Source organism: Esox lucius, chromosome 1 (genome assembly GCF_011004845.1).
Source record: "Esox lucius isolate fEsoLuc1 chromosome 1, fEsoLuc1.pri, whole genome shotgun sequence".
NCBI classification, from domain to species: domain Eukaryota; kingdom Metazoa; phylum Chordata; class Actinopteri; order Esociformes; family Esocidae; genus Esox; species Esox lucius.
Window position 1 is genome coordinate 26,367,199 of NC_047569.1, and position 25,084 is coordinate 26,392,282.

The 25,084-nt window shown below is 43.0% G+C and overlaps 2 protein-coding genes across 7 annotated transcripts in view; one reads left to right on the forward strand and one right to left on the reverse strand.

Annotated features, from left to right (window-relative positions):
• The window catches only part of c4 (complement component 4), a 20,915-nt gene extending 18,510 nt beyond the window's left edge, over nt 1-2,405 (forward strand). Inside the window, exons 34-40 of the mRNA XM_010869852.4 lie at nt 224-298; nt 454-556; nt 652-741; nt 829-921; nt 1,001-1,084; nt 1,190-1,331; nt 1,750-2,405. Of these exons, the coding sequence (XP_010868154.2) occupies nt 224-298; nt 454-556; nt 652-741; nt 829-921; nt 1,001-1,084; nt 1,190-1,331; nt 1,750-1,891 (729 nt within the window). The 3' untranslated portion in view covers nt 1,892-2,405. The remainder of the gene's footprint in view (nt 1-223; nt 299-453; nt 557-651; nt 742-828; nt 922-1,000; nt 1,085-1,189; nt 1,332-1,749) is intronic.
• Nucleotides 2,256-25,084, reverse strand: part of LOC105010365 (tripartite motif-containing protein 3-like) — a 26,243-nt gene continuing 3,414 nt past the window's right edge. Inside the window, exons 1-16 of one of the 6 annotated variants that reach the window (XM_034289062.1) lie at nt 20,455-20,884; nt 15,886-15,942; nt 15,113-15,294; nt 13,726-13,966; nt 10,007-10,158; nt 9,612-9,792; nt 9,344-9,514; nt 8,884-9,180; nt 8,489-8,753; nt 7,657-7,760; nt 7,279-7,446; nt 6,917-7,085; nt 6,610-6,669; nt 6,361-6,431; nt 5,436-5,576; nt 2,256-5,345 (exon numbers count right to left, since the gene is read on the reverse strand). In XM_034289062.1, coding sequence (XP_034144953.1) covers nt 5,193-5,345; nt 5,436-5,576; nt 6,361-6,431; nt 6,610-6,669; nt 6,917-7,085; nt 7,279-7,446; nt 7,657-7,760; nt 8,489-8,753; nt 8,884-9,180; nt 9,344-9,514; nt 9,612-9,792; nt 10,007-10,158; nt 13,726-13,966; nt 15,113-15,258 — 2,319 coding nt within the window. In that variant the 5' untranslated portion in view covers nt 15,259-15,294; nt 15,886-15,942; nt 20,455-20,884 and the 3' untranslated portion in view covers nt 2,256-5,192. Of the gene's footprint in view, nt 5,346-5,435; nt 5,577-6,360; nt 6,432-6,609; nt 6,670-6,916; nt 7,086-7,278; nt 7,447-7,656; nt 7,761-8,488; nt 8,754-8,883; nt 9,181-9,343; nt 9,515-9,611; nt 9,793-10,006; nt 10,159-13,651; nt 13,674-13,725; nt 13,967-15,112; nt 15,295-15,885; nt 15,943-20,445; nt 20,885-25,084 lie in introns of those variants that run through there. The other 5 variants (XM_013134206.3, XM_020047925.2, XM_020047922.2 and 2 more) reach the window with 5 other exon arrangements.

Sequence of the window (25,084 nt, forward strand, 5' to 3'; positions counted from 1 at the left end):
TCTTATCCGGAGTGACACTCAGTTAGTGTGTTCAGTGTGAAAGATAGCTAGGATAGCTAGGTGAGATAAACATTAGTAGTAGCAACTACATTTAACTCAAAGAAGTACAGTAGCTTTCAGCGTAGTCAGTGAAAAAAGGAAGAGAAAATAAAAAGTGACAGCAGACCTTTATTTAATCCTGATTCAAATGTGGACTATGAACTATTTTTCTTCTCTCACCTAGAATGTAAAGGGTACCGAGAAATACATTGACCATTACGACGTCACCCCAAACAAAGTATTCCTCTACTTCGCCAAGGTAAAAGACATCCCCAAAGACACCCACGAGCTCCAGCTATGACTGATGTACAGCTTGTATCGAGTGAATCACAGAAGACCTTGGCTGAGTCCTGGTGCTCTCACCAAGGTGGCCTTCTCTCCTCTCAGACACTGTGTTGTGGTTATGTATTCCAGATTACAGAGGAGCCGCAGTGTGTACATTTCCGTGTGAAACAGCTCAGTCCCATGGGCCTGGTGCAGCCGGGAGCTGCTGTGGTCTATGACTACTACAACCCCGGTACGCTGACATCTTCAGCACAGGGCAGGTTAAGTGTGAGCTCCCTGGTTGCTTTGTGTCCAGTGGACTAACGCTGAGCATCTGTGTCCATTCAGAGAGAAGATGCACAGTGTTCTACAGTGCCCCCCAGAAGAGCAACATGATCTCCAAGATCTGTCAAGACAGTGTGTGCTCCTGTGCCGAGGGTATGGGAAGAGCTTCGTATTTTCGGGACCACATTCCTTTGATTGAGAAATTCGCATAGTAGTCTGTATCTGTTTTTTACGTGTCAGGTGCCTGCCCGAAGAGGAAAGTCACATATAGTAAAGATATGGAGAAAGAGACTCGCAGGAGCTTTGCGTGTTTCTCTCCCATAGTGAATTATGGTGAGTACCTCTAATGCAAAAGCATTCCCCTTCCTGTTGTAGTCTGTACTGATAACATTTCCTGTTTTCCTTTTGATAGTGTACATGGTCAAGATTGTTAAATCATACGATGATGGAGTCTTCACACATTATACAACATTGCTGACCAAAATCCTCCAGACAAGTGAGTGTTTCTTCATATTTACAACATAGGCCCCCTGTTCCCTACCTATTCTCTATAATTACCTCACCATTTTGGGTCTCAGTATATCTTCATCTGTTATAACAGGTAAAGACATGGTGCAGAGTGGAGCTCAGAGAAACATGATCAAGCGTAAAGCCTGTGATGAGTTTGACATGAAGACTGACAGGAACTACCTGATCATGGGGAGAGACAGGTCCATCTCTGACATCTCTGACCACAGTGGGAAGTGAGTAATGCCCTCTGGTACCCTAAACCCTCTATAGTACATCACTTTAAAACAAGATTTCATAGGCGGTTCTACACTGTGTGGAGTGAGGTGACATTTGGGACAGAAAACAGTCTTTCTTTTCAATTCCTCTTGTCAATATACAATAAGACAGGGCTGTGGCATGGGGCGGGAGGGAGGTTGAAACCATTTTTCATCCTCTGGAATGAAAGAGCCCTTTTGTAAGACAATGATACATACTGTGTAATCATCAGGTAAAAAAAGACAGCATAGATCATCTACCACAATATCGAATTGACGTGCTTATTTGTCATAGAGTTTAGAGCAGGGATAAACCGTGTAGCAAAATGATGACTGGCAAGATCCATGAACAGTGTAAACTTCATTTCAATAATAATCTAAATAATGTCTTCCTCAGTCCTGTCTATTTGCTGAGTAACGAGATGTGGATCGAGGAGATTCCAGATGAGAGAAAGTGTCAGGCCACTAAAAACCGTAAAGCCTGCAACATGCTCAAGAACTTCATGGAACAGTACGAGCTCAGCCAGTGTTTAATCTGAACCATGGTCGCCTTCACTGAACTTACATAACAGATATAATATATAGAACAAATGAGCTTTGAAGAATAGGGAAAGTACAAATCCAATGTAATGTTTTGGCACCATGTAATAAGAGCTGAAATGAAGCATCCAATGTCTCTCAAATCATGTGCATAGATGTGTTTAATCCTTGTTAGTGAGTGTTGCATGAAATGGAACTCGGTAACATTTTGGAAGTTGTTGCATAATGCATTGGAATTTATGTTCAAAATGTATCTCATAAATGTGACCCAGATGATGGTCATGGTCAGGGACACTGACTAACAGAGGGATTAAAGCTTCACATTTTATAGTATGTATAGAGGAAAGCAGAACTAACACTCAGTAACTCTATAAACCATGTGCTTTTATTACCAGTGCATATTCACACAGAAAACAGAAAGAAGATTGAGTGACATATTGTTGAAACACAAAGTTACAGATACTGGTTATACTGTGTGTAACATTCCTCAATAAAACAACCTGTGACTGGCTACACATGTCTGTCTTGTTGCTGTTTGGCATCATGATGTCAGGGAGGCTGAATGGGACTATTGTGGCACCAAGGGTTCTATGTAGTTACAGGAATTGAACACCAGGGGGAGTGAGAGTACTACAGCTCAACTAATGCTAATGTTTCCCTGGACAAGAATGTTAGGACTTCATAATGAATTGGGATAACCAGGCAATGAAATATTATAACTCCAGTCATTCAACACATACTGAAGCTGTTGAAATTTTCACACTGTGGCTTCAGCTTTTGAAAACAAACGATCTAATGTTATGCAACTGTAGATGTGTTGAAGACTCAAAACCAGAAGTTAGTAAAATACCTAATGCAGTTAGTTGTGTGTTTAGCAATACTAAGTGAAGAGTTTATTTCCAAAACGATAAACAAAATGTTTCCACATTTGCATTGTGTCATCTGACAGGAATGCTCATAGGTCCCATTCCATGTGTGGGAATTATGAGTGTTATCTAACTTAAAACATTTAGTTGTGCTTTAAATATTTGGTTTTTTACAAAACGCTATATATCCATTGTTCAGCTGGAATGGAATGTTGTTTTACCATATTTGACTGTGCTATGTGGACTCTTAGAAAAAGGGTTCCAAAAGGGTTCTTTGGCTGCCCTTGTAAGAACCATTTTTGGCTCAAAGTAGAAGCTTTAGGCTCCACATAGACTTCCCTATGCAAAGGGTTCGATAGAGAAACAAAAAGGTTCTAACTGGAATCAAAAAATGCTTCTTCAAATAACCTCTTCTACGGGGACAGCTGAAGAACTCTTTAAGGTAATAGAGATACAGGAGCACCTTTTTTACTCTAAGTGTGGTTGTCACACATAGCTATCAAAAAAAGAATACACTAACTGTTAGCTGCTCTAAATACAGCACGAGCATCTGCTAAATGGCTAAAATGTAAAGAATTCAAATACAGATGTCATATTACTTATTTTACTTGTAATATTTTATGATGTCACAAATGTATTATTTGTACAGTTATTTATAAAAGAAATCTTACATTTCACTGAGTAAAATGAGTAGTACTGTACATATCTGAGAGCATGGCTGATATTTAGCGTTTTGCAAATAAAGAAAAATAAACAAATTAACTAAAATCTCTTAGATACAGTTTTATACTGTATTTCCAACAAATTAATTAGTTTTCAGATCTCATAATGAGTTGAAAAAAGTACTCTTCTGTTTTTAATCATGTCAGATTACCAACATTTCTGAAAATGCATATCACGTTTTGGAACCAAGCCCTTCATTTCTTTTCATTCGTACTCAAACTCAAACTCGCAACCTACTTGTATTTATTTAGTTGGCAAATAAAATATTACAAATTCTAAGTCCGCTGGCAAATAAAAAAGGCGTGCATTTCTAAACATCAAACATCAAATTAGAAAAATAATTTGTAAATGTTGAGCTAGTGTATAAAATAAAATAAATAGCAATTCCATTTTTGTACTTTTTTGTTAAAAAGAACTGATATTAACAAAGTTGATAATTGTGCCGCTCACTTATGCAATAAATATTGAAATATACTGAACTCTTGTCTTAAAAAGCACACTTTAGGACAGCTTCCATATTAGTTAAAAAGTCTGGAATGCTAGACTGCTGTTCTTGGAATAACCAAAGGATATGTGTATTTTAAAAATTTAAAGCACACATAAAGCTGCAAAATGCTCCATTATACACAATATACATTTCTGCATATACAGTACATACAGCAAATCAATGCACAGGTGGTGACGTTTGATATGAGATGGCTTTAAATCTGAAAGAGAAATTATATTTCAAAAGCTTTCGCGTTGCGTGATTGGTTGGTTTCACTGTATACATAACGTCCATTGCACTTAGATCATGGAGGAGAACAACCGCTGAATTCCTAAACTTGACTGTCCTGTCGTCCTATCTGAGGTGACAATGTAAAGATAACTTCATGCATCGGGACCAGATCCTTCACAACATGGGTCTTTTATTATACTTCAATCTATCACCCTGGTCTGAGCCAGGTGTGGGTTCGTAATATCAGTTACAGTATATACAGTACACACACTTTATACCTCCTCAAAGTTCAGTTAAACACATCATGCATCCCAAATGGCACCCCATTCTATAAATAGTGCACTCGTTTTCACCAGAACCCTACTATTGAAAAGTAGTTATCACAGTAATATGGAGCCATTAAAGACACACAATGGGGACAAGTCAGTCGGGGCTAAAAAGGTGTTTGGGCGGTTCCAAGGACGCTAACCAGATGAAGTGGATCTGATCGGATGTGCAAATCAATGAGACAGCCGTTTGAAAGCGCATTGCCCCCCGTATATTTTCTATAGCACATTGGTTTGTGTCATCGCTAACAATAACCCATGTGCTCAGACATGAAAATACAGAGTAGACCAACTGCTTTCAAATACTTCAAGTGCTGCACTTGATTGGGTTTGTTTGAACCAATGGAATAATCCCAAAAGTGCAAACTCAAATAAATAGGTAAATCAAGCACATCTCAAACACTTTTAAAATACTTTACAAATATTTGTCTCTGGCCCAGACCTGGGGTACATCCCAAATGTGTGAAAATAGCTTAAGGTTCATTCTAAACAAACCTGCGCTACATCCCAAATATGCGGAAATAGCCTGGGGTGAATCCCAACCAAACCTGGGGTAGATCCCAAATGGTCTACATGAAAGTAGCGTCCTATGAAGGGGACAGGTCATTTGGGATGTACCCTGGTAGTTGTAGACTGCACTAGATCACCTCTGAAGCAGTGGTCCCGCCTACTGCAGGTAGCGGTAGACCTTAAAGCAGTGGTTGCCGGAGTCAGCCACAGCCACGTGGCCATCAGAGGTGAGAGACAGGCCCTGTGGCCCATAGAGCGGGTCCGCCGTGGTGTTGATGTAGGACAGGAACGACCCAGAACTGTCAAACACCTGCAGGGAAATGCAACATTGTCATCAAGGCCACACGGAGTCAACAAAGAGAACTACTTCCTGATCTCCTCACGATCACCGCCAACTGACCTGTATACGACTGTTCCCCCAGTCAGCAACGATGATGTTCCCGTTGGCGTCCACGGCAACACCCGTCGGGGCGTTGAACTGTCCGTTCCCCTCGCCATGGGAACCAAACTTAAACAGGAACTCCCCATCTGCACTGTATACCTATGGGAGAGTGATTGAATGGGTTACATGGGTTATTGCATGTATAGCTATAGAGATTGACTAGAAAAATGACACAAACCCTAGTTCTATGTCCACATCCTGGTTCCACCCTAAACCTAACCTTAACCACAACCCTACGGCTTCAATCAAATGCCTGTAGTTTCACAGGATTTAATGCTGTTAACCAAGGAATGTATTTGGCTTAAAACCTAATGAAGGGGAAGGTTAGAGGGGACAGACCTATTGCTTTCTCCTCCACTGGGTTTTGAGAAATAGAAGGAATTTGAGGAGTAACAAGACACATTATCAGAGAAGTTTCCGAGGTAAGAAATTCACTTGAATTCTCAATGTATTTGACGCAGCAGTAAACAACTGGGTCTCCACGAGCCTTTCAGGATGTACAGCACATTGACACAACTGCATTGACAAGCCAGAGAGTTTGCCGGGACAAAAGCTGCACGTGTGATCATTTTTAGGCAAACGTGCTGGGGTTGTATTTGTCATGTAACAAAAGTGTGTAGATCACTAGGGGAGGAACATGTTGCTGTGACACACTGTAGTGACATCAGTACAGGAAGAACAGGGAGTCACAAAGGAAGTGACACTAAACAAACAACAAAAGGCTTAAAGTCACAGAGCAGTTCAAACCAACTAGATAGAAATAAAGTATCACCCAACCAACACGCGTGTTTTACTATACTTGTGAGGAGACTTTGGGGACCAAAAGGTATTCCATTAAAAACAGACAAAGACAGACAGTGAGAGAGAGAATGGTGAGATGTACCTTCACTGAATGATTGTGGAAGTCTGTTACCACAATCTCATTTTTGTTGTTGATCGCCACAAAATGAGGACCTGGGGAGGGGAAATGAGTCATCAAAAGAGGTTCTAGACAACCTTTTTTAAATGTCTAAACAACAGGATTGTGGAAACACGAGTCACTAAGGGAAAGAACTGGCATTGTGTAGGTTTGGGACACCGCAATTGGCAAATCATTTATATAGTAACTGCTAGAAAATAAATGAATACTTACTGAACGCAGGGCCAGATTTACTCAGCTTGGGTTCCAGTGAAATGTTTGTACCACTCTTTTCTAAAAATGAAAAAATGAAAGTTCAGAGATGAGATTGAAACAAACAAAATGCTTCTGGCTATTAGTCCCACTGATTAAATGCTGAACGTCCTTGTCAACAAAGTCTACACACCCATCATGAAAATGCAGCTTTGTTTAGTCCTACATACAGGAATAGCCTCAGTCTATTCTAGCCAGGTCTTAGTCTATCATTAGTCCTAAATCCTCAAATGAGCAGCAACGTAAAGTGCAGGGCGTCTTCTCCTACCTGTGAACTGCCGGTCTGACGTCCCCCTGGCTCCAAATTTGGTGACCAGCTTCCCATTGGCCTGGAAGATGAAAACACAGCAGGCTTTGTTGTCCACGGCGATGATGTGTCCGTTCCTATCCACCGCCACGCCCTTAGGGCCCATCAGACGACCAGCCCCGATCTTACTCTGTCAATTCCACAGAGAGCGCCGTTATTACAACTTAGTGCCTAGCGCTGTTGTTCAGTTGCTCCACATAGGGGTCATTCGTGTAGGAACATCTGTGAGGGCCAACTAAGACATCCTATATATCCTGTAGGTTAGGTACAGTTGTCCATTTAATTTATCGTCCAAGAATGCCTTCAGACGTGAGACGTCTCACCTTGAACTTCCCATCGGAGGAGAAGATGCTGACCCAGCGGTTATCATAGTCCGCCACAATGATATCCCCATTCGTATCCACGGTTACTCCCGTCGGGCGCTGCAGTTGCCCCGGTGACCGACCCCTGACCCCAAACCTCAACTTGAAAACGCCGTCGTTGGAGAACACCTTGAACAGACCAGAATAACGGATGGTTCTCAGTTACATGAAAGAGTCTTGAATTAGTCAATATCTTACATAGAAACTTTTGGTTTTTCCTTTAATTTGTCCCCACTCTGTAGATGCTTAACATGTGAAGCTGTCTTAAACACCATACATTCATTCATGAACTGGTCTGATACATAATGAACCCAGTAGACACATGGATGTCTTCCTCACCTGTATACACTGGTTGTTACTGTCAGCCACTACAATGCGTCCATTGCTGGAAGTGGATATTCCCTGCAAGTTGGTGAATTCTCCTTTATCTCTCCCTCGGGTTCCTGTCAGTCACACACACACAGGACGGATTCACGTGGCTGCATTCATACAGGCAGCAAATCGCAGATGTTTTATCCACTAGTTTACCTTTTGACCAAGCACATCAGAACGTTAAAGAAACCCCAAGGACCCAAGGGCAAAAAAGCAGCCACAAGTCATCAGAGACACTTCAAACGGTCTATCAGCAGAAATTATTTGAACAAATCTCTGTGTTTGCCTTATTTCTCCCATAGCACTGTCTGCGTCCACAGCGGATACCACTAGAGGAAATGAAGGCATTACTTACGATGGTCTTCCTGTAGCCACAGTACCTACTTCAACTGAATTCACTGAAGGTAAGAACCGCTGGATAAGGAGTCAGCTAAACAAATAACATGTTAAATACTACATATCCTCACCTGTATCATCACTAAAACAATCAATGAGTGCTGACTGAGTGTGTGGGAGTATTTAGCATTGAGTGTATGTCGGAGTATTTAGCCCTTAGTGTATGTGGGAGTATTTAGCCCTTAGTGTATATGGGAGTATTTAGCACTGAGTGTATGTAGGAGTATTATTTTCTTCATCCCCTGGCTTGTTCTGTAAAGCTCAAAGTTGTTTGGAAAATATTTTATTATCATTTGTGAAACCCACTTATTTCAAGTCAATCTGGACAAGAGACATTAATCACAATATGACCAGCAGTTTTACATGATGTATTAGACATGATGTACGTATATGAATAACCCACCAACTCTGTAAATGAGTTCATCCTCAATCGGGTTCTCCTTCTTCTTGGTGGTGCTGTACATGCTGGAGGGTCTCCTCACGGCCTTCTGCCTGACGTGGCTCCCTGTCCCGCTAGGACTCTTCACCCTCCTCTTCACGTCATCTGGAGACTGCAGGACGTCCGAAGGCTTGACAGCACGCAGCCGGAATGGACTGCCCCTGACTGGCTGGTTGTACAGGAGGAGGGAGAAGGAGTACTCCCCTTCAGAACGCAAGGTGTAGCCCACCTGGAGAATATTCAGTAAGAAACCATATCAGGCATCTCAACGTGACAGGGCTACATGGTTAGGTTCTACACAAAACAAACAGTGAACGTTACACGCTCGACACACTTGCTTCCTATGTCGCGGTCCTCACCTCATAAGTCCCATTCTTGTTATCTACCAGCTCGGTCTCCGTGGTTACAGTCCCATCCGCCGACACGATCTCGGCCCGCAGCGCCGCGTTGCCCGTCTTCACCAGCTCGCTGTCCTTGTCCTTGGTCGTCACGGTGACCGTGGTGTGTTGGCCAACCAGGGTGTGGCGAAGTCCCTCTCCCGTGGCGACGGAGGTGTGGCCGACGGCCGCCGTGGTGATGAGAACACCCAGGTTCTGGATTGAACGACGAAGGCCGTCCGTCTCAACCTGGCAGTCAAGATGGCCGTTCTCGTGGGGCTGGGGGAGGACAAGCTCATTAAATCAACACAGATTTATTATGTCTTTCTACCAAATAGTAACGTGTTCCCTATATAGAGCATTGCTTCTCCCTGGACGCGGGAGCAGCGGATGTCATTCAATACACAGACGATGTGAAGCAAACGAAGGACCAGATGAACACCTGTTCTGGGTAGGTGTGCCGAGCCAGGGCATTGACACGCTCTCCCATCTGTTTCTGGACCAGCAGGACTTCTGTAGCACTGCCGTGGCTCAGGGCCTGCTCGGTAAAACTGCTGCAGCTTTGAATATTGTCCTTTCCCTGCAGGAGAGAGGAGAGCTGCGCCTGAAGCACCTACACAACAAGACGAGGAGGGGGAGTTAGACACACGGAGCAGGAGAGAGGGAGGGAACGAGAACGAAAGCGGGAGTAGCGCACGGTGTACAAACACCTTCTGTTTGGTGCAGCAGATGTTCTCCAGGTCAGTGATGAGAGCGCTTTTCCTAAGGTGCAGCGCCCTCTCCAGCTCCTCAAAGGTACTGCTGATCTCCGTCACCGCCTCATTCTTCCTGTCCGTCAGCTGCTTGGAGATCTCCCCGACTAGCTCTATAGCTGCTGTCAGCTGAGGCAGTCTGGGACAGGAAGAGGTAACAGTCACCACCACAGAAAAGGGTCCAAAAAAAAGACCATGAACAAAGGCCCCCAGAGCGCCAACTATCCTTCCTGGTATCCACTGACTACACCCCGCAGGTTTTTTATTATTCGATATGTCAAGTGTACTTTGGTGGGTGAACCGCTGTCATTTCAGACAGACAGAGCAGAATGGCACGGTCAAGCATCCGGTACCTGTTGCGTATGGCGTCAAGCTGGGTCTTCAGGGCTGCTTTCTGCTGCTCCAAGACATCTCTCAGGGGCACCGTCACATGCTCCCGGTGCTCTCCCTCGGTACACTCCAGACACATGGCTGTCTCACATGACTCACAGTAGAACTCCATCACCTGCAGGGGGAGCATGGGGGCCGCAAAACAAAGCTCAACACACAATGACTCACCACTGACCGGACATGTTCATGAACTGACAAGGTCAAACGTGGGTGTTTGTTCGCGGGTTTTCAGGGGCTCGGATTTGGTGCAGATCCACATTCCTGAACAGTTCTCTCACTTCAGTAGAAAACTACCTGGATTGGCCCTTGGTCAGACATGTTTTAGTCACATCCTAATTTAGCGACACCTTATCAGAAATTGAGTGCACTTTTTATACTCGGTTTAACAGTGACTCAAAATACAGTATTTCCTCATACCAAATCAATCATAAGATTTATTTTCCTGTAGCCTGAACAAACATAAAATAAATTTAAAAAATAATTTCAGAGAAGAAATCTGATTTATCACTGTGTAACATGATCTAAAGTGTCAAATCTGATTGATTTGCCCTCAGGTGTTAGTATTGGACATATCTTAATACTAAGACAGCAACAGAGGTTGATAAACTTGACCCAGGTCCGCTGGTTAGTGCTGCTCCTCTGATCTCTAAAGCTCTAACGCATATTTTTTATCTAACGTTAACTACTGGGATTATCCCAAAGGTATGGTAATCTGCTCATGTGCTGCCTCTACACAAGGGTGGAGACACTAGTCTCCTTGATAAATATCGTCTAATTTCTAAACTGTCCTTCCTAGCTAAATAATTGGAGTCTCTAGTACACAGGTGTCAAACCGGTTCCACAAAGGGCCGAGTGTCTGCAGGTTTTTGGTTTTTCCTATAAATTGGTTCCTAGTTCATACCTACACAACCAGGTGAGGGTAGAAACTAACCAATCAGTGACCTAATTAACCAATCAAGTACAAGGAGAGAGCAAAAACCTGCAGACACTCGGCCCTCCGTGGAACTGGTTTGACACCTCTGCTCTAGTAGTTGACCAACTCCGTTCTTTCTTACCTCAAGAGTACATTTTGAATCAATATCAATCTGGCTTATGGCCTGGGCACTATTATGGCTTCTACATTGGTTGTCAATGATATTACTAAGCACTGAATGAAAAATAATGTTGTGTGGCCCTGTTTATTGACCTCTCTAAGGCATTTGTCGATCATTCCATTATGTTAAAGAAATTGATCTCTCTCGGTTGGTCTAGGGATACTTGCCTATTGTTGTGTTTTCTGTTGATTTCTGACTTCTGTAAAGTTTTGTTATTTCTTATTTATGTTTATTTACATGTTTACTTTAAACAAGAGCTACAAATGTTGCAAGTAACACTTATGGAGAAATGGTAGCCTAACAGTGTAGTGCCTCTTTAAGAGGGGAGTGAGCTGTGAAACATGTGACCGGTGTTCACTATGTTAAAAAGAAGCGCGTTTCATTCAGTTGTTATGACTTTCAACCCGGTGTGCAGTAAGCTCTCTGTTTTCTTGTCTGTTTTATGATGTACGCTTCATGTTGTATACTGTCGCCGTGTTATGTTGTTGTACTGCGTTTACGTCCGTTGAACGTTAAACATAATATTAATACTATAATCTGGTAGATCTAAGCAGTTTAGTTAACTGATAAATATAACGCTATGCTCTAAAGTTATAAGTTGACGAGGTGGCAGCCGTGGGACATAAAGCTAACATTTTAGACTTTATAAACTTTCTATACCATACGTGTCTATTCGTGATTATTTCTTTAGCTTTATAAATGTTTGAAGTATGAATCGTGGACCGGTATTTCCTGGTTTGCCGCGGGCATTCTGGGAGCTGTAGTTTTCTGCTTGCAGAATACTTTTTGCAAAGGTTTGGTAGGATTTGAGTATGGTTTATAATGTTTGAAATATGAAGTGTGTACTTGATAATTATGAAATATGCTATTTATAGTATATTAATATTATTGTATATTTGTATTTGATTAATGCTATTTATTGTTATTGGGCTATTGAGGTAAACTAATGTTGTTTGTAGCTAGTATGTAGCTTGTAACATGAAAATAGAAACGTTGTATTTCTTATTATTTCAGGTTTATTACCTGCTGGTTATTTTTATAAAAAAATCTGGAATACCGAGTAATATCCTTTGTACACTGGGTTGCCCTTTCCATGGGAAAACAACGGAACAGTAAGGTTTAAGCATTATCTGAATGATAGAACCCAGGCTATTGTAACGGATTGGTATAGGGTCTAATTTCCTAACTGTTCACAGAGGAGTTCCTCAAGGTTTGATTTTGGGTCCTATGTTGTTCACTCTTTATACCAACTACATTTGTAACTCTGTGAGGTTCTGTAAATATCATTTTTATGCTGATGATAGTTGTTTATGCTACTGCCAATCTTCAGTCTGATTTTATACTCCCACAGAACTTCATTACAGATCTTCAACACTACTGTTGTTTGCTCCTTGGGGTTTAAGGCCGGGTGTCTCTGTAAAGCACTTTGTGACAACTGCTGTTGTAAAAAGGGCTTTATAAATAAATGTGATCTTAAGTTGGTGCATTACAGAGCTTAAGTAAATCAAAATATATACTCTTCTCCAAGTCCAGAAAACAATATTTGGATAATCTTAATATTAGTTCCCTAGACGGTTCTGTTTTAGAATGTGTTCCCTGTTACAAATACCTTTGGATTTGGTTAGATGAGAACCTTTCTTTCAAAACACACATGAATTGGTAAAGAAGAAGCTAAACATTTAAATTTGTTTCTTTTATAGAAACAAATCGTGTCCGTCTCACCAGCATAGAATTGATATTGTCAAAGCTACTGGTTGTTATATATAGGGCTATAATGCATAAACTACCAAGCTATATTACCTCTAAAATAACTTTGAGAACTAGAACTAGATTGGTTGGTCTTAGAGATTCCTCGCACTCTTTCAGAACTGGGGAAAACCATGCTCCTCTTTCATGGAATGAATTGCAGAACAATTTAAAGCTTGCTGATTTTAAGTTTGTCATTTTAAATAAATGAACAATTCACTGTTAAATTTAATTATCTGTAATTTTTGTATTTGCTGTACAGCTGTAAAAGAGGCATTGGTCTCTGTATAAATACAGGTTAAATAAAATAAAAATCATGTTGCTTTCTAAATACTCTGTGACAAATGTGGTATCTGGTTATTAGTTTACAAAAAGATAGCTAAAATGTTTACTGTTGTGGCTAACCAAAAAGGCTCCTTTGCAGTTTTAAAAGAATACTCCCACAATGACCTTCAACATTCAAAGCAAATGGGGAAACTTTTATGGTGGGCATTGTTGTTGAAACTTTAGCTTGCTATATATCATCTGAGTGAGAGGAAACATGAGCTCCATAACAAACCATCATCTGACACCAATCTATACCTCATTGAACATAGAATGTGATTTTGTCATCTGTTTGGAGAGTCAGTATAAACCATCTGATTTGTGAATCAAGGTTTGTATTGTAAACCAGACTTGTGCCTGACAAAGTGGTTGTTTCCATATGGTTGGGGCAGGAGAGGGCCAGTAGATATTACGCTGGGGCAGTACAGGGGTAAAGAAGTGTACCTTGCCCTCATGGTTGGGGCAGGAGAGAAGCAGTACATATTACGCTGGGGCAGTACAGGGGTAAAGAAGCGTACCTTGCCCTCATGGTTGGGGCATGAGAGCGGTTGGCAGGCTGCAGCAGCACTGACTGACTCCAGCACACTGCAAGCCTCTGGTCGGGAACATTCTGGGTCCCTCTGGAGCACCTCCATCAGGTTGGTGATGAAGAAGTTATTCTGCAGCGCGGCCACACCCTTCTCAGGCAGAATGGATGTCTGGCGGCACACTGGGCAGGACAACGTCAGAGACTGAGGGGGGATGTAGTTCTGGAGACATCTGGAGGAGAGAGGAGTAGGAACCGACTTAAAAACAATGTTTATAGTGCTCTTCTCCCTGGAGTGATTCAGAAAGGTTCAACTTTTATAATTCAAAATAAAAAAGACAGGGTTAGGGTTAAAATAGCCAATAATTGGCACCAATACAAAGCAGCCTAACGCAGCTAATGCCTCTAATACGCCTGTATGGTGGTCCCAAGCTACAGCTAATGCCTGTAAAAGGCCTGTATGCTGGTTCCAGAGCTACAGCTAATGCCTGTAATAGGCCTGTATGCTGGTTCCAGAGCAACAGCTAATGCCTGTAATAGGCCTGTATGCTGGTTCTAGAGCTACAGCTAATGCCTGTAATAGGCCTGTATGGTGGTTCCAGTGCTACAGCTAATGCCTATAATATGCCTGTATGGTGGTTCCAATGCTACAGCTAATGCCAGTATGGTTTTCTGTAGAGCAGTAGCTTTTCCAGTCACTGATGTGAACAGAGCAGACAAGGCAGAAGACAGGACAGACTTCAGTTAGCTGCGCCAGGCAAAGCAAAGAGACGCCCGCTCAGGCTGATGAGAGCATTCCTGTCATGTGACGGTTGCAGATGGGTGGAAGGAGCTGCTAGCTGCCAGCCCCACTGAGGCCTGGGACATTATGAGGGGAATGCAGCCGGAGCTCTCTCGTCCCACCCTGCTTTCTTGCCTTCTATCCCTCTGACTCAAACCATTACCTCATGTATTGACCCGTTTCATTGTTGCAGGGCAGGAAGTTCATGTTTCTTCTGAGATTAAAAAAATTATGCGAATATGTCAGGACGTAGGGTTACAAGGGTCCAGGTTCAGGATGTTGGATTAGGAAGGGCTAGGATCAGGACATAGGAAGGTTTGGGGTATGTGTACGGTTAGGAAGGGCTAGGATCAGGACATAGGAAGGTTTGGGGTATGTGTACGGTTAGGAGGGGTTAGGATCAGGATATAGGAAGGTTTGGGGTATGTGTACGGTTAGGAGGGGTTAGGATCAGGATATAGGAAGGTGTGGGGTATGTGTACGGTTAGGAGGGGTTAGGATCAGGATATAGGATCAGGAAGTGTTAGGGTCAGGATGTAGGGTAAGGAAGGTTCAGGATGTAATATTTGGTTGTGAAGTCCGGGTGAGAGAGACTTACTTCTCGCAGAATGTGTGTAGGCAGGGCAGGACTTTAGGGTTGTGGTAGTGGTCGAGGCAGATGCTGCAGACCAGGAACTGTTTGTCTATCTGCCGGACCACTGGGCTGGTGCTGCCTGTCTCACGCTTCGCCATGGCGACAGACATTCACAGGGGAAGGAGGGGCTACACACACCTCTTCACCTGAAGAGAGAAAGAGATGGACAGAGAGAGAGAGCAGATGGTGAGAGATGGTAAAGACATACACTCACCTAAAGGATTATTAGGAATACCTGTTCAATTTCTCATTAATGCAATTATCTAATTAACCGATCACATGGCTGTTGCTTCAATGCATTTAGGGGTGTGGTCCTGGTCAAGACAATCTCCTGAACTCCAAACTGAATGTCAGAATGGGAAAGAAAGGTGATTATGCAATTTTGAGCGTGGCATGGTTGTTGGTGCCAGACGGGCCGGTCTGAGTATTTCACAATCTGCTCAGTTACTGGGATTTTCACGCACAACCATTTCTAGGGTTTAGAAAGCCCCTGTGGGCGAAAATGCCTTGTTGATGCTAGAGGTCAGAGGAGAATGGGCCGACTGATTCAAGCTGATAGAAGAGCGACTTTGACTGAAATAACCACTCGTTACAACCGAGGTATGCAGCAAAGCATTTATGAAGCCACAATACGCACAACCTTGAGGCGGATGGGCTACAACAGCAGAAGACCCCACCGGGTACCACTCATCTCCACTACAAATAGGAAAAAGAGGCTACAATTTGCACAAGCTCACCAAAATTGGACAGTTGAAGACTGGAAGAATGTTGCCTGGTCTGATGAGTCTCGATTTCTGTTGAGACATTCAGATGGTAGAGTCAGAATTTGGCGTAAACAGAATGAGAACATGGATGTCACAAAGCTTGAATCATTTGAAATTGGTTTCTTGAACATGACAATGAGTTCACTGTACTGAAATGGCCCCCACAGTCACCAGATCTCAACCCAATAGAGCATCTTTGGGATGTGGTGGAACAGGAGCTTCGTGCCCTGGATGTGCATCCCACAAATCTCCATCAACTGCAAGATGCTATCCTATCAATATGGGCCAACATTTCTAAAGAATGCTTTCAGCACCTTGTTGAATCAATGCCACGTAGAATAAAGGCAGTACTGAAGGCGAAAGGGGGTCAAACACAGTATTAGTATGGTGTTCCTAATAATCCTTTAGGTGAGTGTACACAGACTGTTTTGTTTCGAGATTCATTTCCCTGGAGTGTAGAACTGCACTCACCCTCAGATTTTCAAAGTAATGGATATGTTAAATCATTAGTGGAAATTTCCACCATATTTCTTACAGCAGAATCAGAAGGCAACCATAGAGAAAGAGGTCATCCCAGCTGACCATGAAAGGGAAAATGAGAGAACCCATCCTTAATCATGTCTTACGGCTCCTTCATGACCGATAAATGATCAAGTGGTTGGGAAAAGTGGCTAGTTCTTGGCAGACTAGTGAAAGACACATGGCCAGGTTGGCACAGCGTAGTCTCAATGTGGGTTAAGATGTAGCCTCCATGTTGCCACCCAGGGTAATGACCCAGCATGGGCAGGGCACAGGGTCACATCACATTGTCTGAAATAAGCTAATCTTTTCACAGCAAACATGCCCAGACTGGCATAATGTAGGCCCAATGCTGATAAAAAATTACATTAAAAAAAATGTACTGTGATGTACTTTAGCAGAGAAATGTACTTCGTCACAGAGTGTGCCATAATTATTCATATTGAATGCTGACATCACACAAGAGTGGAACAATAATATTGTATTGAAAAACATGCTTTAAAGTTCCCAACTTTCATTGGTTTGAATGTTGTCATCAATGAATCTAAATGTAATCTAACTACTGTACATACAGTGCCCTCTAGAATGGTAAAGATGAGCAAAAACAATTAGTCTTCATCACATCGATCTTACCTCGAAAATGAGAGAATTCAAAAAAAATAATTAAAAAAAAGAAAAATCTCAATCAAAATAATATCACATCAACTTCCACCTGTAGGAATTATAATGAACCAAATCTCACTGAAATCTTCCCATTGACAGAGAGAGGATTTTGTTCAAGTTCATTGGTGTAATTAGGAAATAACCAACCTCCTGTGTCACTGCAGTGTGAATATGAGGTGACAAACCCTAATCTATCAACACGGGTAGAAGTCAGCAAACACAAAAAAGCCATTAGCTGAACAATCATTGACCTTCATAAATTGAGTGATGGGATACAAAACATTTTACCTCAATTAAATATAAGATTGTTCATATTTTGAGTGTTAGAACATGCAAATTAACAATGACATTTCTTTTGGCATGGAATACCCACATGGGGCCATATTTGGTGTCATATTTGCTGGGGATCCTTTCATTGGGGGTTCTCATCATTACCCTTCCACAGAACAGTCTTGAAATCTGCCACACCTTTCAGTAAATGTGTTGTTGTAGAAGAAAAGCATGTACATATTTAAAAACAATATGCTTAGCATTTTATCTATAAAATGTTGTGCAGAACTTACTTTGTTATAACTGTACACTTACTTTGGCAGCCACTCCTGTAAATGTAATTTGGTTGTAAAGATGGGAGTTCAGAAGGACAGCCTTATTTCATGCATTCGCATATAGCAAATCCATTTAATAACAGGCCCTTAGTTCCCCCAACCATCACCCACACAGCCTCTCCACCTTCAGTCTCCAGTTCCTCCAGTAATAACTGAATAAATGTCTGCCTCTCCACCTTCAGTCTCCAGCTCCCACTGTAATAACTGAATACATGTCTGCCTCTCCACCTTCAGTCTGCAGCTCCCACTGTAATAACTGAATAAATGTCTGCCTCTCCACCTTCAGTCTGCAGCTCCCACTGTAATAACTGAATAGATGTCTTCCTCTCCACGAGCAGTCTCCAGTTCTTTTACAGGAATGTAGTGTAGGTAATATTAGTGAAGAACGTCAATGACTGGGGAGACAAATGGAATATGATTCTAACCGCCGGGCTTCAGTTCCACAGCGTCCAGTTGAATAACTAGGTCTAATTCTACACACCACCGCCAGCAGCAGTCACATGTATCACACACTGAGGAAACATTTCCCTCAAACCCAAAGAAGTCTGGGCTGATGATCATTGTCACATAGGTAACAAAACAACACGTCTTGTACCAAATGGCACCATATTCCCTATTCAGTGCATTACTTTTATCAGGGCCCAGAGCACTATTTGTAAGGAAAAGGGTGCCATTTAGAGTGCAACTCATTAATCTGGCTTTTCTCCATAGTTATTCTGGTTTATGTCTTTCATTTATGCAGTATAGTAAATTCACAAATCACTTATTGTAGGTCTACAGCCAGTTAGGTTGTGCATGGCCTAGGATTGTACACATAAAACCAGAACTGGTATTAAAATGATCGGTATGGTTGGTTCAACTATAGATTAACTGAGAAGAGATATCATGCTGTACTGTGTATAAGAACACAGATTAACCTAACCCTTAACCATTTTACATTAACCACGCTCATTTCTTCCTTCAGAGCAGATCTTCAAAAATTGTCACCAGAACGTTTTTGTGAATGTCACACATTTACGTTGTGCAATGTGTCTATTTCATGAATTCTTCTGTCACTGTGCTGCTTGTTCTTGGCGTTACATGTATCATAATACCCTGCACCAGAGCTAATTGACACACTGCTCTAACATGGCCAATTCCCATTCACTGATCCGTCTGATCTCATTATACACAGTAATAAGAACCAGTGGGAAGGTCAATCGAGCCAGGAACACCTCAGTAACATTTACACCAAAAAAATGGTTGAGGAAGAAGTAGAAACAAATAGCTTTAAGACACAAACCTAATAACCAGTCCAGACCCTACAGACCCTTTAAATATTTGAAACTGTTTACCTGTGATTCCACCGAATGCTTGTTTTAGTATTCTGTCATATTGCATGTCTCATATGTACCATACATCACACAGTTCCCTCCAAGTACATGTTTTTGACTGCATTCTTCCACACACTGAAAATCATTAGCAAATAGCTTACGTCAATCTACTAAAACCATATCGCGTTCTAGTTGATTGATAGATACTGGATGTCAACCATGAGTCAGGCTTATTTTGTATTCAGGAAGCCAGGCTGTATTCAAGAGCAGAGCCTGAGACAGCCACAGCAGGGCCAAGAGCAGAGTCTTGTGAGACCAGCAACATGCCACTTGCTCTGAGGGGCAGATAAAGACTTATTATACTGTATAGACACCACAGGGGAGAAAGGAAGGCATACTACTGTCAGAAACTGCCACTAGTGTCACACTATCCAGCCCCCCCCCCCCCCCCCCCCCCCCCCCTCAACCAGAAGTCATATAAAACACATCAGCCTGGTGCTAGTAGCAACACTGTTATTATTAGCTTCACACCTACCTGTCCTGTATATCTACCCACTAGCCAGAGCGTTTCCATTTGAGCTGCTGTTAAAGATTTTTCATATTGTTCCAGACATGTTTTCATGGTGTCTCACTCTTAGGCTCTTCATTAAAGTCAGGACTACACAGTATAGAGACCATACTTACAACAAGCAAGGCTGAAATGTCTTTTCACATAGAATACGGATTGCCTACACTCAGGTCCCATAAGGGGTATGGATGTTCTGCATTTCAAGGGGCACCCAATCCACATGTATAAATATACATGATCGCTACTTTTGACCAGGGCCAATTAGAGTCTGGTCAAATGTAATGCACTATATAGAGAATAGTTCCATTTAGGACTGAATATGACTGCTTGATGCAACTCGGACAGTTTCTAGGGCTTGCAGTACACACTATAACAGCCATGAATATGTGGAACAGATACAAATCAGGACTGAGAAAAAGAAAACAATGTCCACACTCTCTAAAGAAATACTGAGGACAGGTGCCTTTTACACACATAGAAAAAAAACATACTTCAAAATACTAAACAAATACTTCCCCAAAGGGGACAGTGGACAGCCTTTTTGTTTTTGAACGGCATCACAAGCAACTATGCAGGAAATCAGATGTAGTAAGAAAGCATACAGCAAGGGTTGATTTTTGTGCTAAAAACTTTTCAGGACATTGTATTGTTGACCTAGTTCACAGAATGTATTGCAGAATAGACAGGATGAGAAGTCGTCCATACTGTATGACTCACGCCATAGGCTTGCAATGTCTGTCATGTTACTCGAGTCAGATTGGCATTATGGCATCATCTGACCTACCTTCCGCATCTTTACCACACCAGCCATCATACATACATGCTCTGTTAGCACCCTGGGCACTTAAAGAAACATTTCCCTCACCCTTTTTACCTCCTGTAGTGGAGGACACTGTAGGCTATTTGGGCCTCAGCATGGAATCCTCCTCAGGACATCCTCATGTCCTGGACTTGACCGAGTCTCGATCCGTATTCTCTCCTGAGGTATTTCGATAAAACTCATATCTCAATTTCAGACTGTCCTGCTCTCCTTTACCCTGTTCTGTGATGGAGCAACAGACTTCTGAACTAGGAGCTTTTCCCCGAGGTCTCCTGCTCTGCTTACATACAACAATGAATCCTGACTTTCTTCCTTTCTTTTCTTCCTGGCTGCTGTTTTCTTCACGTTGTAAGTCTACATATTTACACACTAGTTTGGGTCATTCGTTTGACATGGCAGACAGTGCAGCTACTGAAGTATAAACACAATGCTCTTCTCTCTGCAGCCAGCTAGCTCCCCTGTCTGTGTTGTTATGCTTCTGAAAGAGGAAGGAGGGGAAAAGGGAAGACTTAAAATGGCACTCCCTAAATTCCTCCTTGGTTCCTTCCCTGTAATGCCTCCCACCTGACTCCCAGCTCACCAAGAGGAGAATTGGGAGTCATGAATAACTGTAGTTCCACCTGTCTGCCTGCCCTGCAACTTTTACATAGGTAGCTTCCATAGAAAGAGAGAAGCAGGCAGGGTGCTTATTTCTATACTGACAGAAAGTAGGGTGAGCTACTAGCCTGATGCAGCCTCCTTTAGACCACCAGACATAGTTGGAGGCAGCTGTCTTTGCTGCTGAGAGGATCTGCAACAATGGCATTCCTTCTGCTTTCAGCACAAAGCCCGGCGCTCACATTCTACCTCCTCCTCTCTACATGAACCCAGCCACGGCAGAATGGGTATCTGTCTCAGCAGCTACAGTGTCAGACACATCTCTTCAGCCGCACGGCATCCTATTCTCTGCATAGTTCACTACGTTAGCATGACCCTTGTCATGAGTAGTACACGGTGTAGTGAATGTGGTGACATTTAACACTCGGCCGTAGCTGGAGCTGTTCTCAGCCAGCCGACTGCAGGCTCGGCTATGGGTCCCATTGTTGTTTCCTGCCCAGTGATTACAAGGCCCAGTGAGCCCTACAGATACATCATCCTCCACAGCCCCGGCCCCTCTCTCCCTCCCACTCTTTACGGTCTTCATCTCTCTCTCTCCCTCCCACCCTTTTTTACCGTCATCTCTCTCTCTCTCTCTCTCTCTCCCCCTCCGCGGCTTCCTTCCTCTTTCTCCCTGGTAGAGCCCTCCCTCTCTCCCGCTCTGTGTATTCCCCTCCCTGTCCTCTTGCTCTTCTAAGCGTCTGAATGGTAGCAGCTGAACAGTGACATCAGAGGGGTGCAAGCCAAGTCAAACCATTCAGGCCCCGCCCCCTCCTTCCTGCAGCAGTCCCCCTCCCCTCCTCCAACCACTTCACGAGCACAGGCCCTATCAGTTCCTTCCACTGACTTCACCACAGAAAGAGGATCTGTCTTTATTAAAAACGAAAAGTGTGCTGCAGCTTGGTCTAACAATGTGCTCTGACAAGGCTGTGGCGAAAGCTTGAATAGCAGATAGAAAGGTGGGTGTGAAAAGGAGATTAAGTCATTGTTTCCATAGAGACGTAAACTCAAACAGGAAGGTGGAAGAGAGACCCAGAAAGGGGGTTATTCAATCACTTTAACCCTCAAATCATATTACCAGCGATTGACAGTTGATTAAAGAAAATGCAAGACAGCAGAACACGATTTTGCTTCACTATGGAGGCAGACCTAGAAAGTCACCATATCCCCTGGATACAAGTAAAACCAAGCCATTTGGGACCCAGATCCATTTCAGATAACAGCCACAGATAAAGATTCTGATTTCATCTTTGAAGGACAAACACGTCAGTGTAGGTACCCCGTTATACACACCTGGACATCATTTTCCAAGTTCCAGTCCCTTTCATGCCCAGTCATCCCCTCTACGTATGGCCTCTCTTCCACTTGGTGTCTGAACAGGCTGCCCAGCCCACCTTCTGGATCACAGTGTCTCACAGATTAATGACACCGTCACACAGTTCACAAACTCCGCTATGGCGCCTAGATACCACTCATCGACAGCAAGCCGAATTCAAACCATGGGAACAGCACAACCACACCATAACCGGGCAGATGGGCACTGCTAATGGTCATATCATCCAAGCCGGGGGGGCTCATTTCTTTAGCAGCTTGACAGGACAACATCTGTCACCAGGCCTTAACCCCAATTCCTTCCTGTAGAGCAGGGGACCAAGAGGCACTGGGTTTTCTTAGCATGTTTTTGTAGGACTCAACTGAGTATTGTAGCTGAACCCTGAATGACCTATAAGACATGACCAACATCCTGATATTTGATGTACCATGTTGTTGTCAGTATTAGATCCCTTAGCTCTGGAGACACATACTGTAGAGGCATAGACCCCTCAGCTCTGGAGACATACTGTAGAGGGATTTCCATACACATTTTGGGCACTGGCCAGAAAGCAATTTCTACTTAACCCCGGTAACGATCAGTTCCTGATCTGTACCATACGATATTTGAGAACACAAAATCTCCCTGGCCGGTTTGGGAAAAGGTTCTAATAACATTGCCTTAAAAGCACTATCTTCAGCCTAGTTTAATTTCCTGCATGAACCCCACTGTCTCAGTAAAGGGAGGGACCAGAAGTCCAACCCAAACTGCGAACACTTCCATGTAGTGTATTCTATGTTTCAGAATGACTCACCAGACTGTGACAGAAGTTATTACTGTTTAGGTGGTGATGAAGTGGATAGCGGTATTTAAGGATTTGGTAGACAGCCCCCCCCCCCCCGCTCCCCCTCTGAAAATCATTATTTCCAGGCATAGAGTTTCATAAGTGAAAGCCCATAGAGCAGGGAGCCTCTGGAGGAGCCAGTCAGTGGCGGAAAGATGAGTCATCACAACACACTCTGCTCCTGGGCTGGATCTGGACCAGATTCCCTCATTGCCCATTCTGTATGTTCACCAAATTGGACCAGAGTAGTCATGTTACGTTTTATTCATTTAGCTGACACCCTTATACAGTAGTACGGTGGGAAGACATTTCAATCCCCCATGGGAATTGAACTCACAGCCTCCGGCGTTGCAAGCACCATGCTCTACAGATGAAGCTACACTAGAACCAACAAAAGGTAGTGTATTTTCGTTGCTCATCTCCAGCAGCAGGAGGGGCAGAGGAGTCTGGGTGACGTAATGGGGGATGTGCCAGTATACAGTGTGCTGTGATGACCGGATAGGTTTAAATATAGACCCTGGTTCATGTCTTCATCCATATTTGCTGTGGGAATGTCATCATGTAATGACACATCCAGACAGCATTCAGAACGGATTGGTCAGCATTGGGTTTTCATAACACCATGCAGGGAGGGGTGAGCCCGTGACATCAAAGGGAAGCATGACCGCAGAGGACTTTAGGAACAGTAAGTAACATATAATTACTAAAGACTAAAATACAACAATGTAATGTCCAACAAACAACAACACATACATTGGCAAGACAAGGGTTTTTCATATTAACCATATCATAAATATATATGGATCATCTGTTGTCTATACAAAGAACAATTACATGTGCATGCGCGCGCACACACACACACGTCGGTCTCCTGAAGGGGGATATAAAAAGCAACAACTGGCCTCTCATTTTGACTACTGTTTCCTGATTGTAAATCTGCCCCAGTCTGCAGGGCCTCAGGGTTGTACCCCTTTTCCAGGTAGTGGCACACACGCGCACAGGCCAACACGCCGAACGGACACGATTCAGAGGAACAGACATAAATGATGTACCGGTAAAGAGAAAACAGAACACATGAACAGAACACTGCAGTCTGCTGCACTGGAGAGAGACAGTGGACCCAGGCTCAGAACGTGCATGGCTGGACAGCATTTGGACTCCTGTATCAGTTCAACTGTCCTTATTAGTTGGAGAATTGTTGGAGCTGGAGGGCAGATTACATCAACTTTGCTGACCAAGTTTGCAGTACATATACAGTAGCTGAAATGTCAAACACCATCAAAGTTGACTAGAAAGTCAGAGATGGGGAAGTACATGTCAGAGTGACTCCAGCATGCTGTGGACATCCATATATCTCTTTGGCAGTCTTCCCATCAATCCTAATTCAGAGAGCCGACACTGGCGTAGTACAGTGTCTGAGTCCCAGACAGCACCCTATTCCCTACACTCTACTGCTTTTAACCAAAGAGCCCAAGACCCTGGTCAGACGTAACCCAGTGTCTTCATGCTTTATGTCAGGGTGTTGAATGAGAAAGTCGGTCTCTGTTACCTACTGACAGACTGTAACTAAAAGATACATGGGGCTTGTTGGAATCCCAACAGAACGGCTCATTGACATGTCATTTGCTACAAGTGGAACAGACACAGACCTGGAATAAGAGTTTCACCATCTACTGTAGGACTTTACATTTGGAACTACAAAAACACGGGAGGACAGAAGTATTTTACAAACATACGTTTGTTGAATGAGATGTATATCTCAATTCCAAATGCCAGTGTCATCATTAATGTTAGACTGATAAACAATGGACAAAATGAAAGTAATGTGTTAAAGATTAGACAAGGACACGTTTTTCCAGTTTAGTTACATAGTTTGATCCAAAAGAAAGAAT